The sequence below is a fragment of the Eriocheir sinensis genome, chromosome 32 (genome assembly GCF_024679095.1).
Source record: "Eriocheir sinensis breed Jianghai 21 chromosome 32, ASM2467909v1, whole genome shotgun sequence".
In the NCBI taxonomy this organism is placed as follows: Eukaryota; Metazoa; Arthropoda; class Malacostraca; order Decapoda; family Varunidae; genus Eriocheir; species Eriocheir sinensis.
The window spans coordinates 13586315-13604562 of record NC_066540.1 but is presented as its reverse complement, the minus strand read 5'-3'; the positions used below and the strand labels follow the sequence as shown (position 1 = coordinate 13604562).

At 41.9% G+C, this 18248-nt stretch overlaps 1 protein-coding gene and 1 long non-coding RNA gene across 3 annotated transcripts; one reads left to right on the top strand and one right to left on the bottom strand.

Moving 5' to 3' along the window:
- The first annotated feature begins 5777 nt into the window (after window positions 1–5777).
- Window positions 5778–10510, top strand: LOC127006179 (uncharacterized). Of its 2 annotated transcripts, XR_007759139.1 has the most exons (3): window positions 5778–5919; window positions 6068–6375; window positions 6529–10510. It is a non-coding gene; the product is annotated as an uncharacterized LOC127006179 (long non-coding RNA). The 2 variants fall into 2 exon arrangements; XR_007759138.1 differs by having other exon boundaries at window positions 6068–10510.
- LOC127006178 (CTD nuclear envelope phosphatase 1 homolog) lies at window positions 8801–18248 on the bottom strand. Its single transcript, XM_050875730.1, has 6 exons — window positions 17939–18248; window positions 15449–15515; window positions 15042–15232; window positions 13128–13356; window positions 11981–12146; window positions 8801–11009 (listed from the first exon to the last, which is right to left on the bottom strand). Exons 1-5 carry the CDS (start codon window positions 18035–18037, stop codon window positions 12001–12003), a joined length of 732 nt encoding a protein of 243 aa, XP_050731687.1. The 5' UTR covers window positions 18038–18248; the 3' UTR covers window positions 8801–11009; window positions 11981–12000.

The following is an 18248-nucleotide window of genomic DNA, read 5'->3' as shown; positions in this document are numbered from 1 at the left end:
AAGTGAAACTCTTTAGAGGATAAAGTGGAGCTCTGGGGGGCAGCATGAGCCAAGCAAGATTGCCCGCACCATTAATGGGATGAGGCCAACCAGCATATGAACTAATAACTAAATAAGGAAGGGCGTAAGTTATTACAGAAACTCCTCCTTGACTTATGCGTGGGTTACACTGCCAAAATCTCTTGCTTATAAAACGATCAGAGAGAGAGAGAGAGAGACAGACAGAGAGAGAGAGCAGAGAGTAGAGAGAGAGTAGAGAGAGAGAGAGAGAGAGAGAGAGAGAGAGAGAGAGAGAGAGAGAGAGAGAGAGAGAGAGAGAGAGAGAGAGAGAGAGAGAGAGAGAGAGAGAGAGAGAGAGAGAGAGAGAGAGAGAGAGAGAGAGAGAGAGAGAGAGAGAGAGAGAGAGAGAGAGAGAGAGAGAGAGAGAGAGAGAGAGAGAGAGAGAGAGAGAGAGAGAGAGAGAGAGAGAGAGAGAGAGAGAGAGAGAGAGAGAATTGCAATATGTAAGATGTAAAAATAAAAAAAGGAGAGAGAGAGAGAGAGAGAGAGAGAGAGAGAGAGAGAGAGAGAGAGAGAGAGAGAGAGAGAGAGAGAGAGAGAGAGAGAGAGAGAGAGAGAGAGAGAGAGAGAGAGAGAGAGAGAGAATATTGCCTTATAGTGTAAATTCACTTTATAGTCTCCTTCAACATTTGGAATGTTGCCATGTTTGAAAAGTTGATTTAATCATTTTGTTTTCCTTATTTTGAAATTAATAAAGAGTTGTGTTAATTTGAGAGTTCACTTATCCTTGCCTTGATTAATTAGTCCTTCAGCATACCGATGACAGCTTTGGCCTTCATCAGCCTCTGAGGCTCAGACGTACCAATGACCAAGCAGCCAACCTGGCACACTTACATCCCCAGCCAATAGACAGGCCACCAGACCACAGTGACCTACTGACTCACGTAAGATGGATATCCAACAGACACTGAACCCAGATTGACAGCCCACCTATGACAGATTAACCTTGGACTTTATAGATGGATTTTAACCCCCCCCCCCCCCCAGCCATCCACTATACACACCCATCACCCGCCTGAGAATTGGACACATGCCTCAATGCTATCTTCACCACCTGAACATGGTACTGGACCCACACTGCCCATGGTGCCCCACAGAGCCTGACACACCAGAACACTTCCTGCTTCACTGCCCAAGATTCCACTCCCTCCACACCAACCTCAAAGCATCCCGGTAATACTTTACAAGAAGTCCGCCTCCCCCTCCGCCACTCCAGCCCCCCTACCCCCCAACACTGCTTTCCGAGCCCTCAAGTGTACGTGGACCTTCCTACTGTGGTCAGGTCAGCTCGACTGGATCTAATCCCTTCCCTGGTGACAAAACAACAAACTAACAACAACCACTAGCATTTAACGCTGGCAGGGCTCTGGAGGCCGTGGTCCCACAGCCTAACTAGACCCCTAAAGCACTCCAGAAGAACCTCATACAGGATGGCTACCCTTATTCCCTTATTAGCCCAGCACCCCGCCACAAGGAGACACACAAAGTCTCACGCAGTACCAACTTTGATCCTTATGATCATATTTGATATAACAAATTGGATAAATTTCCAGAACGTCACCCGTGAGACACTGTTAAACAAAACCTTTATTCTGGTAGTTTTTGGTATGTTATGAAATAATCTGCAAACTATTTGTCGCAAAACATTAAATCACTAAATGACAGACAGACTTTTGGTGCACTTGCCACCGCAGACGCAAAATAGCTTGCAAAGAGAGGTTCAACTTACTATAACGTACTGTTTCTATATTTCACTCACAGCTCACAAGTGGATAAACTAGAACAAAACCAGGCAAATTAATGTTTTTCCTGCTGTGTATTCCCTCAACACACATGCGCGGTGGAAGTCAGAGCGGGATCAAGTGAAGTCGGCACATCAACTCGTCGCAGTCCCATCCTGTGCTAGGTATTTCTGGCGCCCCACACTGCGTGCCGAATAAATTTCAACCAACCAAACCTAACTTAACTCCCCTCGACCCCCCTTCTACTTACCATGGATAAGCAATATGGCAGTGTTGTATGGACACAAAATACATTCATATAGCACCAAGGAGTTCTTTGCTGTGAGATGGGTGACGTTCTGGAATAATACCACAATGCTGTTAATACCACTACCACTGCTGCCCCGCCCCTAGCTCTTCACCACAACTGCCGGAGGAGGTTGTGAGTAGTGAAAGTGTTAATGCATTTAATAACAAATACGACCGGCATGATCATAGCCAATTGAGAAGAGGCAACCCTTATGAGAGATACTATGGCTGGTATTACAAGACACTTTGCATTCTCACATCAGCCATATCTAAAGATCAAAGGGAGGATCAGTCTGCTTCTAATGAGTGTTTTTTTATGCTCAGGGTACAGAGGAAGGACGAAACTACCACCAGGTTCATAAAACTACCCCTGGAAATGGCCACAACTCCTACGAAAGCCTAGTCAAATATGTGTTCTTGGACGGGGAAATGTCTTATAATTCGAGAAATGGCCACAACTCCTACGAAAGCCTAGTCAAATATGTGTTCTTGGACGGGGAAATGTCTTATAATTCGAGAAATGGCCACAACTCCTACGAAAGCCTAGTCAAATATGTGTTCTTGGACGGGGAAATGTCTTATAATTCGAGAAATGGCCACAACTCCTACGAAAGCCTAGTCAAATATGTGTTCATGGACGGGGAAATGTCTTATAATTCGAGAAATGGCCACAACTCCTACGAAAGCCTAGTCAAATATGTGTTCTTGGACGGGGAAATGTCTTATAATTCGAGAAATGGCCACAACTCCTACGAAAGCCTTGTCAAATATGTGTTCTTGGACGGGGAAATGTCTTATAATTCGAGAAATGGCCACAACTCCTACGAAAGCCTAGTCAAATATGTGTTCTTGGACGGGGAAATGTCTTAAAATTCGACCCTATCTCCCTTGCCTCTTATGCTATCACTAGGCAAGCAATGTTACTCTGCTAGGGCTGCACCACCATCACCACACCACTCTCAACAGGTTTTACCACGGCCACGATACCTTCCCCACCACTGCTTGAAGGGAAAACACAGGAAAAAAAAAAATCATGAACGTTCCTACCTTACCTTTTCGTGTTTGATGCATTGGAACCTCGGACTCCCACTGCAGGCTGCTCACGAGTGTTACTGTTTGTGATAATATTATGATGACGTGCCTCTGGAGTGGGGCCTAGAGTCTGCTGAGCCGGAAAGACTACTGTAGAGAGGGTTATGTGCTTCAGGGAGTGGAGGGCGAGGGAGCCGCTTCCTCCTCACCGCCGCCATGATGTGTTTTGAACCTTGACATATCTTGAAAACTTGAATCTTATTACTTGTTTATGTCACCAAGTGCGGCCTTTATAACGCTAACTCATGTGAAATAACAGATAAAGCATAAAAGATAGTCCTCTGTACATGAAATAAGATGCTACATTATTTCAAAGAGCTCGTTCACTGCTTCAGTCACTCCGAGTCCCGGGATATGCCTTTGCAACGGGTCCAGGATTTCTTTCAAGCAATCAATCAATCTTTTCACTCAATGTCAATGTTCTCGTGCTTTAACTCTTATTTTCTTTTTCAATATTCACTTGACATCGTTTTTTTTCACTGGTTTGCCACTTGTGTTTTAGCCTTCTGAATTCTTTGTCTTTCCTTCCAGAGTTTTTATTTAAGTAATTTTTCCATTCTTCTATTTTCTACTCGATCGTCCATTCATTCCGTGACTCGTCCCTCCACCCAGCCAGGCACCTATCAGCTCTACTCGGGCCCTCTCTTAATTAATTCCCACTCATCCCATTATCCCAACAAACACACGGCCGTAATTTCTGGGGGGCTAGGTGGGGGGGGGGGTATAGGCCGCCAAATGTGTTCTATATATCAATTTTTTTTTTTAGTTACCCCAGCTGCGCATCCTCTCTATCACCCTTGGAGGAAGAATGGAGTCTATTCTTCCTCCAAGGCTTCACCCGCCACCCCCAATCATGAACCTATGACGTCATCTAGCCCACCCCCAAAAAATAAAATTACCAAAATTGCGGGCCTGAAACAGATTGATTTCACAATCCCAGCCCAGTCAGAATCATCTGCATAATTTTTATTCTCCTATATATTTCTCACGTTCTAGCTAGCACATGCTCCACAATCTCATCCACACTGACCCCGGTCACACGTGCATGTGGGCTACCTATGTCGATCCTGCTCCCCAGGTTGTTTCTGTACGAGACAACCTTAAATGGAGGAGGCCAAGGGGACGCCCACGTAACTCATGGCTGGGGCAAGTCAGCCGATTCTGCCGGGACGGACAGATCCTCTCAAATCTTACGTTTTTTGCGTGTCTTACATAATTTCGGTGATTTTAAAGTCTTACGGCATAAGTTGAAGATCTTACATTACATGAACATGTTTCCTGATGATGACATAGAGCAATAGAAAATCCGGAGTCAGTGTATGAAATTACAAAGTATAAAAAATCAATAAGGAGTCATATATGGCAGGTGGAATTCAATGAAGAAAAGACCAAGTAATAAAATTTGTAAAAAATCTTGAGTGGCAGAGATTCATGAGTACCATAACAGGCTGCCACCAGACCATATAGATTAAAAAGTTGAGTAGCCTTTGCATACTTCAATGAAAAAATGGTAATTATATCATTCAGAAGACCAACACTTGAATATGCAGAATCAGTATGCACCCCACACTTAATTAAATGAGGGTTGAAGTCAAATGAGCGAATAACAAACATGAGATTTTTTATTATTTTTTTGCCATATAATACAACAGATTTGATAATAATAATAATAATAATAATAATAATAATAATAATAATAATATAAAAGTAACATCGCGAAACACTCCACAGTTGTTGTTGCTGTTTGTAATTTGTTATTGAAAGAAAAATATATAACTAAAAAATGTAATAATAATAATAATAGGTAAGTAGAAGGAAGCTAACAGTAGGATGTTAAAATATATTAAGACAAACTAATAATAATAATAAAAATGAGAGATAATGATAAGTGACGCAGCCTCCTCGGTGAGCCAACTCGAGGGAAAGTTAAGTAAAAACGCTTTACAGGGATATGTTTGTGGTCGAGCGAGGACCGATGGGAGGCTGGAAAAAAAATATATAAGTAAAAAAATATATATGTATTAATAGACAGAAGAATAATACCTACTTGTGAAAATAAATAAATTACTAAAATCCAGCCCGACAAAAAATACAAAAAATGACAATTGATAATAATAATTCTCTGTACCTGTATGTATAATATTTACAAGTCCTTTACACACACAAACCACTTAGACATACTCTGACTTGTGCTGAGAGAGAGAGAGAGAGAGAGAGAGAGAGAGAGAGAGAGAGAGAGAAACAGGTTGTAATACTGGTGAAGTTTGTCAATAGTAATAATAATAATAATAATAATACAACCTTTAGTCAATACAACATTTAACATCATTTCAGTTCTCTCCCTCTATCTCTCTCTCTTTCACTTTTCGCAAACCTACTTTCATTAACATTTATCATCATAATCATAATAATAATAATAATAATAATAATAATAATCATATCAAAACACTCCCTTCTGTTAGTGAGGAAAAATCATTTATATTATCTTTACCATGACCAAAAAAACACACAAGTCTTTTCATAACTTTCATTTTTTTTTCTTTGTTACATTCATGGCCACACACCAGCATTTGTTCTGGCATCCCTTGACGTTGTTCTGCCAGAGGAAGGATCTTTGGGTGACTGTGTAGAGTAGTGGTTCTTAAACTTTGGGGGTTGGCAAATTTTAGGGTGGGGGGAAGCCTTGGGGGAAAAGTTTAAATATCTTTTGGTGGAATATTCATCTTAAGAGCGTGGGGTAATATGCAAGAGGAAGGATCTTTGGGTGACTGTGTAGACCAGTGGTTCTTAAACTTTGGGGGTTAGCAAATTTTAGGGTGGGGGAAGCCTTGGGGGAAAAGTTTAAATTTCTTTTGGTGGAATATTTATAATCTTAGGAGCGTGAGGTAATATGCAAGAGGAAGGATCTTTGGGAGACTGTGTAGAGCAGTGGTTCTTAAACTTTGGGGGTTAGCAAATTTTAGGGAAGGGAGGGAGCAAGCCTTGGGGGAAAAGTTTAAATTTCTTTTGGTGGAATATTTATAATCTTAAGAGTGTGAGGTAATATGCAAGAGGAAGGATCTTTGGGAGACTGTGAAGAGCAGTGGTTCTTAAACTTTGGGGGTTAGCAAATTTTAGGGAAGGAAGGGAGCAAGCCTTGGGGGAAAAGTTTAAATTTCTTTTGGTGGAATATTTATAATCTTAAGAGTGTGAGGTAATATGCAAGAGGAAGGATCTTTGGGTGACTGTGTAGACCAGTGGTTCTTAAACTTGGTGGTTAGCAAATTTTAGGGAAGGGAGGGAGCAAGCCTTAGGGGAAGAGTTGAAATTTCTTTTGGTGGAATATTTATAATCTTAAGAGCGTGAGGTAATATGCAAGAGGAAGGATCTTTGGGTGACTGTGTATAGCAGTGGTTCTTAAACTTTAGGGAGGGGAGGGGGCAATCCTTGGGGGAAAAGTTTAAATTTCTTTTGGTGGAATATTTATAATCTTAAAGAGCGTGGGGTAATATGCAAGAGGGGCATGGAAGGGAAGACCCATTCCTGGAGGGGGCATGAAAAGGGGTGGTAAAAAGTTTAAGAACCAGTGGTGTAGAGTCACTGCATCACTCGCCTCTGTTATCGTATTGTTTCATGCCTCTAGTTTTGCCAATTTCAGGTCTATGGGCCAGTTCGACAGTCCAACACCGAGTGATTGTAAGCGCCCAAACCAAACTCTATTCTCCTCAATGATCCGTTATTTCCACTCAAAACTAGATACTAATAGAGGTTTCCTGATGTGTGGTTTCCTAAAATTTCCTCCTTTCTGTATCAACGCCAAACAAGGGATTTTCGTTGTATTTTGTGTTTGGTTGGGGAGCTCACAAACTTCCTGTATTGGACTGTGAAACTGGCCCACTGTCATTATGAAGTATGGCTCTGTGCATCTTTCGTTTCTCCCGCGACAATACACTTACTTCACCAGTGTCACAAATTGCTTCCTTTCTGTAATTTAAATCGTATAGTTACTCCACACTGTTGTCCTCTCTCCCATGATTATATCTACTTTATCAGTGTTATATATTGCTTCTTATTTCTAGATTAAATCGTGTGGTCACCGGACTTCTTTCCTCTCTCCGCTAATAATATTTACTTTACCAATATCACATACTGGTTACTTTAGTTTAAATTGTGTGTAGAGTTCCCCAGCACCTTCCTTTGCCTTACTTTGGTATTACTGGAGCCAGGCCCCACGAACGCAAACCACAGCATGTTTTACTATACTCTGGATATCATTAGATTAGACATCCTGGTAAACTTAAATAAGTGAAGCAATATATGACCGCCTGGTGAGAAAAATATCAATCTGAGATGGAGGGAAGAAGCAAGGAGCCATTCTTCATAAATGCTTGAACCTTAAACTGGTAAAATTATATAAGTGAAGTGTTATGCGACATTAAAGAAAGGCAAATAACATCGTGAGACAGAGGAATAGTGCAGAACTATTCTTTATGATTACAACAATTTGAAAAAGGTAAAATTGGAGATGTGAGGCGGTAGGAGACACTTTGGTAAGGTGAAGCTCAATATGAGGATGAAGTTCAGAGCGAGTCTTCAAAGCCACTCAAAACACCGTCAAGCTGGTCGAAACATACAGAGAGATGCCGTAATATGCAGCGATGAGGTCGTCTTTCAGGAAAAAAAAAGTATTAACAATAATGATAAAAATAAGTAATTTTTCACTATTTACAAAGGAACCACTCTTTATTTTTCTTGTTTCTTTTCTTCTACGACAACAAACGTCAACGAGCGAGTTCCTTTAGCGTTTCAAGTCCTGCATTTCGTTCCTTTAGGCCTTCGTCTCACAGCAAATGCCCACACACTTGTACACACTCACACGCACGCACACACAAATCATCTAACAAGCAAATCAAACAGACAAACAATTCACTTACGGCATTTAAACTTCAGGGAATAAACCGCTCTTCTTTGTCTCCCTCTGTCTTCCTATAAAACTCACACACGCACACACACAAACAAACCATCTCTTGATCAAAAAAGCAAAACAAAACAGACAATAATATCACTACTGCCGTTTAGAATAATGAGAAAAGTCGCCTTTCTTCACATCCCTACGATTTCCTACAACACAAATACACATAAACGCACATACAAACTATCTATCGGTCAAAGAAGCGAAACAAACAGACCGCTACTGCCTTTTAGAATACAGTCATCCCTCAAATAGTACGGTTTTGGTTTTATGTGGATTTTCTAAGAAGTTTTTAGGATTTTTAAATTTCCCGACAAGCAGGAAATTTTAAAATCCTGCAAGATCTTCCATGACAATCAGTATAAAACCGAAACCAGACTATTGGAAACCGTACTATTTGAGGGACGACTATAATCAATTTCCATCATATCACTCAAATTCTCTATAAGACAAACACAAACACTCATAAAGGTCCATTTCTTCAGGGTCTAGCTATCATGTTTTTTTCCGTCCCAGCAGAATTTGAGTTTTTCTTTTTTTTTCAAATGCAAACAATAAAATGCGAACACACACACACACACACACACATGCACACTCCGTTTTCTTTACTACTCAAATCACTTCCTCTGTTGTATTATTATTAATATTGTTATTATTATCATGAATGTGTTGTGTGTGTGTGTGTGTGTGGGTGTGTGTGTGTGTGTGTGTGGTCTGTGAAAATGTATGTATGTTGTGTTGGTATATATCCGTGAATGTGTTATAAATGCATGTGTTTGGTTCTGTAAGTATGTATGTATGTATATAACTGTGTGTGTGTGTGTGTGTGTGTATGAATAATATGTATATGCATGTGTGAATGTTGGTATAGTTGTTTAGGTTTTTGTACTGAGAACATTCCTTTGGACAACGTCTGTTTTCAAACACAATGTAGAGGGGAGAAAAAGGCAAAAAATCAAGCGATGCGTTGCTACTCTAGGCTAGGCTAAACACAAACCTCGGAGAAGATGCTAATAACCACAGTATTAGTAATGGCAATAATGATGATGCTAAGAGATAAATGACTAAAGGCTTGATTTCAATATGCATACAAGACATTAATATATGCAACAAATTCATGAAAAATACGAGAAAACAATTGTCTGGATTTTAACTTGCAGAAAAAATAATAAAACAAACAAAACTAATACAGCCGTCCCTCAAATAGTACGGTTTCCAATAGTTCGGTTCGGTTTTATACGGATTGTCATAGAATATTTTATTAGGATTTTTAAATTTCCGGCTCATTGGGAAATTCAAAAACCCTAAAAAAAATCTTCTATGAAAATCCACATAAAACTGAACTATTGGAAACCGTACTATTTGAGGGATGACTGTAATAATACTCTTCTTTTCTTTCCTTTCTTCTTCCAATCATCTCCGCATCATTTTCCCTCTTTTTCTTTAGTATATTTTGTACAATGAGCTCTCAACCCTCTATCCCCCGACCCTCCAACACCCCGCCCCCTCTCGAAAGCAAGCAACCACCACCACCACAATAATAATAATAATAATAATAATGATAATAGTAATAATAATAATAATATAATGATAACTGAATTTTATTATGAGAGCAGCAACAACAGGATTCAAGTTTGTCAGTTAAAGGAAGAAGAGAAGAAAAGAAATAAGGAGGGAAAAAATAGGGAAAGAAGGGAAGGGATTAAACAAGGAAAGGAATGTAAAGAAGGGAGGAAGGAGCGGACAGAGGGAAGGAATTGAGGAAGGAAGGATGGAGAGAAAATTGGGGGAGGGGGGGGAAGGATAGGAGAAAGGAAGGAAAGCAAAGGAAAAGGAAGTGATCAAAGAGAGAGAGAGAGAGAGAGAGAGAGAGAGAGAGAGAGAGAATTAGAAAAAAAATAAAATAAATAAAATCAATGATGATATTAGACTAAGAAAAAAAAAAGCATCACATCAACTTAGACACACACACACACACACAAACACACACACACACACAACCTATGTAGGGAAGAAGCTTTACAACCTTAAATTATTATTAATAGCAATAATAATAATGATAATGAAAATAATAATAATAATAATAATAATAATAATAATAATAATTTCTCTTGCTAATTACTTTGTTATTAATTCATTCCAAAAAAAGCAAAAAATTATATATATACAGAGAGAGAGAGAGAGAGAGAGAGAGACTTAAGTACACTCTGGTTTAGTATCATTAGGAGGAGGAGGAGGAGGTGAGAGGAAGGAAAGAAGGGAGGTGGTAGAGAGAGCAGAGGAGGAGGAGGAAGGAGAGAAGGGGGGATATGTAGGTACTGGTTAGCTACACACACACACACACACACACACACACACACACACACACACACACACATAAATGCTACTACCACCACCATCATCAACAACAACACAATCACTGCCATCATCATCGTCATATATCATCAATCATCTATCAATGCAAAAATATCATCATCATCATCATCAATATCAGCTGACGCGTAGCACAGACATACGTACACACGCACACATCATAAAATGCCTATGTCTAAAATCTTATGTACACAAATCATCATCTGCCACCGTGGGGGAAGGAGGGGGAGGGGGGCAGATGGGAGTGTGGGGGGGGGCTATGTTACAAAGGGGAAGGGGGTGGGGCAGTGAGTGAGTGAATGAGTAAGTTGAGGGGTTGGGGGGAGGGGGGATGAGTATGTATGTGAGGTGAGGGGGGTGGGGGCTGTGTCAGTGTTGGGGTGTGTGAGGGAGGGGGAACATATGAGTGAGGTGGGGGGTGGGGGGTGTAGGGGCAGTGTTGGGGGGTGGGAGGTAGCCCTTCCCCCCTATGAGACCATTACAGGTGGCTGCTTCTTGCTACCCTGTGGAGGAGAGAGAGAAGAGGTATTAGTGTTTACGTGCAACAAAGACCGCTTAGGCCTTAGAGGGACCATTAAGAAACATGATCCCTGCTGCTACCGGGTTAACCACTTTCTCTCCTTTCTCCAAACCCTTTCCATACTATTCCCATTCCCAACACTAATTAACTTTACCCCAATCTCTTATAACCCAAATTTTACTTTACACCTGCATCTATAGCTTACGAAATCCATCCTAACCTCTTGTCAGTCCATTTCCTCAACCCACTACACCTTCCTCAGCCATGCCCACTCACCGCACACAGGGCAGGGTGGACTATCATAAACCGTAACCCACATTTCCACTTAGAACACAACCTACACCTTGCCAAATGCACCCTATATACTTTTCCCTTCTTTTAACCTCTTTGTCAACTCCTCACACCTTGCCTAGCCATGCCCACTCACCAGACAGGGCAGGGTAAGCTACTATAAACTGTAACCCACATTTCCACTTAGAACACATCCTACACCTTGCCAAATGAACCCTATATACTTTTCCCTTCTTTTAACCTCTTCCACAACCCCTCACACCTTGCCTAGCCATGCCCACTCACCGCACACAGGGCAGGGTGGACTATCATAAACCATAACCCACATTTCCACTAAGAACACATCCTACACCTTGCCAAATGCACCCTATATACTTTTCCCTTCCTTTAACCTCTTCCACAACCCCTCATACCTTGCCTAGCCATGCCCACTCACCGCACACAGGGCAGGGTGGACTATCATAAACCATAACCCACATTTCCACTAAGAACACATCCTGCACCTTGCCAAATGTACCCTATACAGGGTGGACTACCATAAACCATAACCCACATTTCCACTAAGAACACATCCTGCACCTTGCCAAATGTACCCTATCTTCTTTTCCCTTCTTTTAACCTCTTCCTCCACCCCTCACACCTTGCCCAGCTGCAGCTACTCACCATGGGCAGGGCAGTGTAGGCTACCATAGGCGGTGGAGGTGGAGGTTCCTAGAGAGGACGGAGCGCACGTCGGCGGTGAACCTGAGGGCGTCCAGCACAGGCAGCAGGGACAGCAGGGAGGTGTCCAAGGGGTCGCTGAACCAGGACTTGATGGGCACCGCGTTGTCTGTAGTGGACAGGGGGAAAAATGTCAGGGTATTTCCAGGGGGTTCTCTTTTTCTCTTCATTCTCCTATCATTTTTTACTTTTCTTCTTAATGCCTCCCTTCTCTGTTGTTCCTGTGTTGCTTGGGGAGGCATGGGGGGTAGGGTGGTATTTTAGTTTCAAGGGCAGTTCTTGCATGGTGGGGTAATTGGTAAGTCTCCTAATTTCTTGTATTATTGTTTCCTTTCCCTCTCACTTCTCCCCTAGCAAGGTGTTGTCATCACCCTTCACTGGTCACAGGGAAGTGATGTGGGACTGGGGCTGCAAGTTCCCAGTGACCTCAAATTAGGGTTTTGCCTTATGGAGAAAATTAATCTTTATACCAACACACTAAATGGAAATTGTGGAGGTCGTACATTGTATACCTTGCAACTCAAGCTCCCTACTTTTCAGTCCAAGACCTCTCTCTGACAGCAGACCCCAGCAAGGCCACTATAGACAAGTGGGACAGAGTATTACTAGCCAGCCTCCACCCTGGACACCATTCATTTTAAGCACATAGATACCAAGAGTCTTGTAGATTCTCCCACTAACAAAAGTCCACACAACAACAACTATAAGATGCACCACACCTAATAGACAACTCAGACAGCTACACAACATCTCTCTTCAAGACCTGTGGCCTTCGTTGAGGGTGTTGGGGGCTTTTGAGGGGGCTGCTGGGTTACCATGGGAAAAGAGTAAAGCATGTCCACCTTATAGGCTGGAGAGTATATAATCTCCCTTCCTTGTCTTCCTACATTCCTTCTCTTACCACATCCATTACTTTCCATATATTTTTCCATACCTCACCAATATAGGCAAACATTTCCTTGACCATAAACCAACAACAACAGAAGTCCCTCTTACTGCCAAAACACTACAGAAATCACAGTCCCCCCCAAAATAAAACTCCCTGAACCAGCCCTTAAACAACCCACAACAAAACCACGCTCACACACACCAGGATACTGTCGGTAGGCCCCGGGGGAATTATCAAGGATGAAGATGGACGCCAGGTCGGGGCAGATGGCAGCCAGGTCCTTGGTGTAGCTGCCGTAGTCCAGCGTGCAGTGCTGGCGGTAGTACCTCCGCCGAAGGATCCCGCGCCCACCGTCCAGCTTGTCAGCCACCGCTGCGCCATAGATCTCCATGCTGGCTGTAAACACCACCAGGTCGTACCACTGCGACACCTGCCGACAGGGGATGTGTTAGGGACAGGTCTGGGACAATGCCTCAACACACAGGTACAGAGAAAAACTTAAGAAGGGAAAGAAAGAATAAAAATAAGAATGTAAGAAAAGGATAGTATTTTATTAAAGGTCACTCATAAGATTAAAATATTCTGACCTTAACGAGCAGAGTTACGAGCATCTTGTGACATCTGGTGTGTATAATACCACTCACAAATTCCTGATAAAGAAAGGACTATAACACATTGATGGAATGCCACAAGCTGCCGTGATGGCACTGCTGCAGGGTGGGAGTGGGTGTTAGGGTAGGCCAGGGGATGGCAACCCATAATGCTACAGGAGCCATATTTTTGTGTTTCAAAGGAAAATATTTCACACTGAGCCACAACACGGAACTTTGGCTTTCAAAAACAGAAATATGCCTCAGAAATGACAGAAAACTTCAAAACAACAAAACATGAATTTGCCTCTATGAAGCATCAAGATCTTTCCAAAGTTAAATAACACAAACTAATGTTCCCTGGAAGTGCTACAGTGTATGATGACCTCATTTTGAAGACTTAAATCACTTTAATGAATATCTGGGAGCAGCACAAGTGTCCTGAAAGATGCAGGTTGCCAACTGCTGGGCTAGGATTCTATGTGATGAGCCTACAGTTTAACTCATGGAAGATAAGTGACTCTTTACATGCGTTTAGGTTATTATCCTGGTTAGCTTAATTGGGATTAGTTCAAGTTGGATTAGTTTATTTGTTTTCCAAGATGCTGCAGCCCAGTGCTTTGTGGAGAGCAGCAAGCACGCGAGGATGAGCCGGTGCACTCATTCTTTTAACCAATAATCTTTATGTTTATTTGCGAGGGAAATGGTTTTCAGATTCTTTAGGATGTGTCAAAACTTCTCTCACCACTGTACTCACTGACCTCACGATAAAATAACCGACATGCTGGTGAGTGAGCTTCCGACTACAATTTCGATGAGTTTCCCGTGAAATGCAGCCGACTTTGAATCTCTGTACAAAATTTCCGAGAAACTAGCGGTTGGGTGACCGTGTTCACACATGCTGGGATGAGATTCACAGAGATGTGCACTAATGGCCCGCGGTAAAAGCTACGAACTAATGATTTAACTATCAACGTTAACTTCAGATTCACAAAGCTTTCATTTCGTCATGGTCAGAGGCCGCTGATTGGATGAGCGCCATCGATGACATCATTGGACTTGGCAAATCACAAGCGTGTTTTCAGAACTGTCAGCCAATCGTCAGGCAGCCAGCCGCCTTCAGCTGCGGCTTCAATACGACCCGTTCTCTCTTCACATTTTCTTCATTTTTACACAGTACATATTTTAAAATAGCAAGGGAGTAAAGTGGGAAAAAAAGTCAGCTTCTCCACAAGCCGGAACAAATTAGTACCTTGAGTTTCGCGATCCGCGAGTTTAGCGCTATACCTGCGGAACGAAGCAAGCGCGAAACTCGGGAGGGTACTGTAACTAACTAACTCACCAGCTACCTCACTAACTAAATAACACATGAACAAACAAATTAACTAACCGACCCACTAACCAACTCACTAACTAACCAGCTAACTAATTAACTCACCAACTAAATAACACACTAACTAACAAGCCAACTAACGAACAAAGTAACTCACACTGCACCCCCACACACACACACACACACACTCACGATGTCAAGGAAGAAGTCAACGTGCGGCCGCTTGTGTACGAAGAACCTGACGGGATGCCTGTCGATGGTGACCTTGAGCACGAAGTCTGGCGGCGTCCCTGGCTTCACCATTTGCCTGATCACCCCGTCATGGTGCGAGTGTATCAGGGTCTCGTCAAGGTCAAGCACTAGGACCTTGCGCTTCACCAGGCCTAGATGAAGGGGGAGGAATAGCAAGGGGTTAGCAAAGAGGGAAGAGGGGTAAAATGTGTGTTTCTTATCTTCTATTTTATCACTAGTATCTATTTTTTTCATATATTCCTATTTTTTTCTCTATTTAGCTTTACACAATATTTCAGCACTAACAAACTTTCTCTCTCCTTCCCCCCCATCCTCTATCTGTCTGTGTCTCTCTCTCTTCCACTTACTAAGGCGGTGTCTGGAGAGTGGGGAGAGGGGCAGCACCTCATACTTCACCGGCTGGTACTGCAAGACCTGTGGGGGAGAATAAAATGAATGGGTGCGTGAGTGAGGGAATGGACTAAGATTTAGGCCTCTCTTTCACTCCGTCACATGTGTCTAAGAGTAAACAAATTATCTTGTAAAATATTAATAAATAAATAACGATTCAGATGAAGAAAAAAGAAAGGACACGATGGCATGAATGAAGAATGTTAGCTCATCACTGTCATGCTGTTTGGTACCCACGCTGGACATCATATCTATGAAAATAAAGTTGCTCATCCATTACAATTGTATCTGTTTATCTAGTTAACCCCTAATGACCATGCACACAGTCCAGGCATTTTTGCTTAAACTAACATGTTTCCCACTTCTAATTATTTGAAAACTACTGAAGCAGTATAAATATGAAAAAAATGTCGCTTGAATCCTTCTGCATTGAACAGGAACAATCTGGTTTCCTAGGTGCCTTTGTTTCACCACAGTGAGGTGATGATATCAAGTGTTTTTTGCCCTGCTGCTGCTCTGAACCTCTGACTGATTGACAGGTGTTTGAGGGGTTTGTTTTCAACACCACAAATTTATCATCCAATTTGAAATCTATACACATATAATGACTGACTTACAATTTACACTACCTGGCCAAGTTTCATGAGTATAAATGCATAAAAAAAAAAATTATGAATTTGTTTAGCTAATTTCCTTACTTTAAGCTCTAATATTTCTCTTTTAACTGCCCTATCCAAAGCTACAAACAGATTGAAAAAGTGAAAATGTTTCAAATTTCTTACAAACTGCAATTATAAAGTTGGGAAAACATCATTTTGTGATACGAGTGGTTAAATGTATGAAGTAATGTACTGGTACTCTATTTCATATTACAGCATTGTACCATGTCCAGATATCAACATTATTTTCAAATGTTATTTACAATTACAATTATCTGAGCACCGCTGGCACTTAAATGCCTCCTGCTAAAACAATGCTATCCACCCTGTGGTAAGGGCGTAATGTGGTGCCATCACACTCGTTGCCATTTTTGCAGTGCCACATTGTGCCTTTGAGAGAAGAGGCATATTCATAATGAGCTTAGTTTTTTTTTAAGATTATAGGGCTTCATTACCTTCTACTGGGGTCATCAGTTGTAAAAGTTTTGAATTAGTTTCATGATGGCTGGCACGCTGGATGGGTGGAATGACCCGATATTACCTACTTGCTTGCGTGTTTGATATCCGACCAGCCTGCCTCTCCTGTCTCACCATTGGGTTAGTTGAGAAATAGTTCATTTGTACTTTATTAAGCAGTGACAGGTATCATTTTGTTAGAGGTCACTCAACAAATATGAATTTCTTGAACCACATTCAACACCACCACCTCACCAACTAATTTTTTTTTTCATGTGTTGAACCAATACAGTGGATGAAACTATTATCTATTAATATGCTTTGATGTGTTTTCATTATTCTGCTGTCTGTTTCCCTCAGATTTCACTAGACTTTTGGGATGCGAGAGGAATGAAAAAAAGTGAGTGATTTCTGAGAAAAAAAAAAAAAAATCAGAATATGACAAAACCGTTCAAGAAAAATACCTATTAGTTTCATTATAAAAATTATGACCTCAGCTAAAAATTGTTTTTTTTAAATCACTAGTTATGAATGCGGGGAGGCAAAGAAAAAAAAAGTGATTTCCAGGAAAACCTATTGCCTGAATGATTAAAAACTTATCAATATCTATCAGGAAAAAATAGTTCGCTAAAATTAGTAGGGAGGCAACATACAAATTTTTATCTGCATTTATTTACCCCAATAACACAGGGGGATCACTAGGGTAAGTAAAAGTTTCATGTTCATCGGGGTAATAAACAAATCGTGCTCATTAGGGTATTTACACCTTAGCATACACTGAAGTAAAAAGACATCACACACACACACACACACCAAAACATACATACAAACCCACATATACACACACTTGCCAGCCTATCCCAAGCCCTGTGACCCCTGACCCCAGAAGCTGTACACACACACAAGCCTATTCCTAAACACACTCACGCACGCACATAAGCCCTACCTACACACACACACACATACACGCAAACCCATACCTACACACACACAAACCCATACCTATACAAACACACATACCTACACATACACACACACATACCTACACATACACACACACACACAAACCCATACGTACACACACACAAACCCATACGTACACACACACAAACCCATACCTATACACACACACACACATACACGCAAACCCATACGTACACACACAAACCCATACACACACACGCATCCATACCTACACACACACATACCTACACACACACATACCTACACAAACACACACACACACGAACCCATACCAACACACACACACACACATACCTACACACACACACACACGCACACACACACACACACACCGCCCTCCCCACGCACCGTTCTGGCTTGTTTCCGCAGGACGTAACACACAAAACTCCATATCTTCTGAGCTAACAGAAGAAAAGCACGCAGGCCCATTTGGAGTTGCTTATACATCTGGCCCGTTTTTGTGTGTGTGCGGCTGTCTGGCGGGGCTTTGCGCGGGGCTGGGGGGAGCAGAGAACCAGGGGAGTCCGCCCGGCCTGCTCACACCATGGTGGAGGGGCGGAAAGGCGGAGTTTTTTTGCACTTTTTCGCCGAGACTTTTCCCTACTCTGCCGTCCACATACTCGCCGCCGCCATCGACCCGCGTGTTTACTCCCGCCGC

Coding starts and splice junctions, on each gene's coding strand:
- LOC127006178 (XM_050875730.1), bottom strand. CDS start 18,037: ATGTATAAGCAACTCCAAATGGGCCTGCGTGCTTTTCTTCTGTTAGCT. Junction 15,233..15,448: donor ACTCTCCAGACACCGCCTTA/GTAAGTGGAAGA, acceptor CCCTTCATCTAG/GCCTGGTGAAGCGCAAGGTC. Junction 13,357..15,041: donor TTGACTTCTTCCTTGACATC/GTGAGTGTGTGT, acceptor CCCTGTCGGCAG/GTGTCGCAGTGGTACGACCT.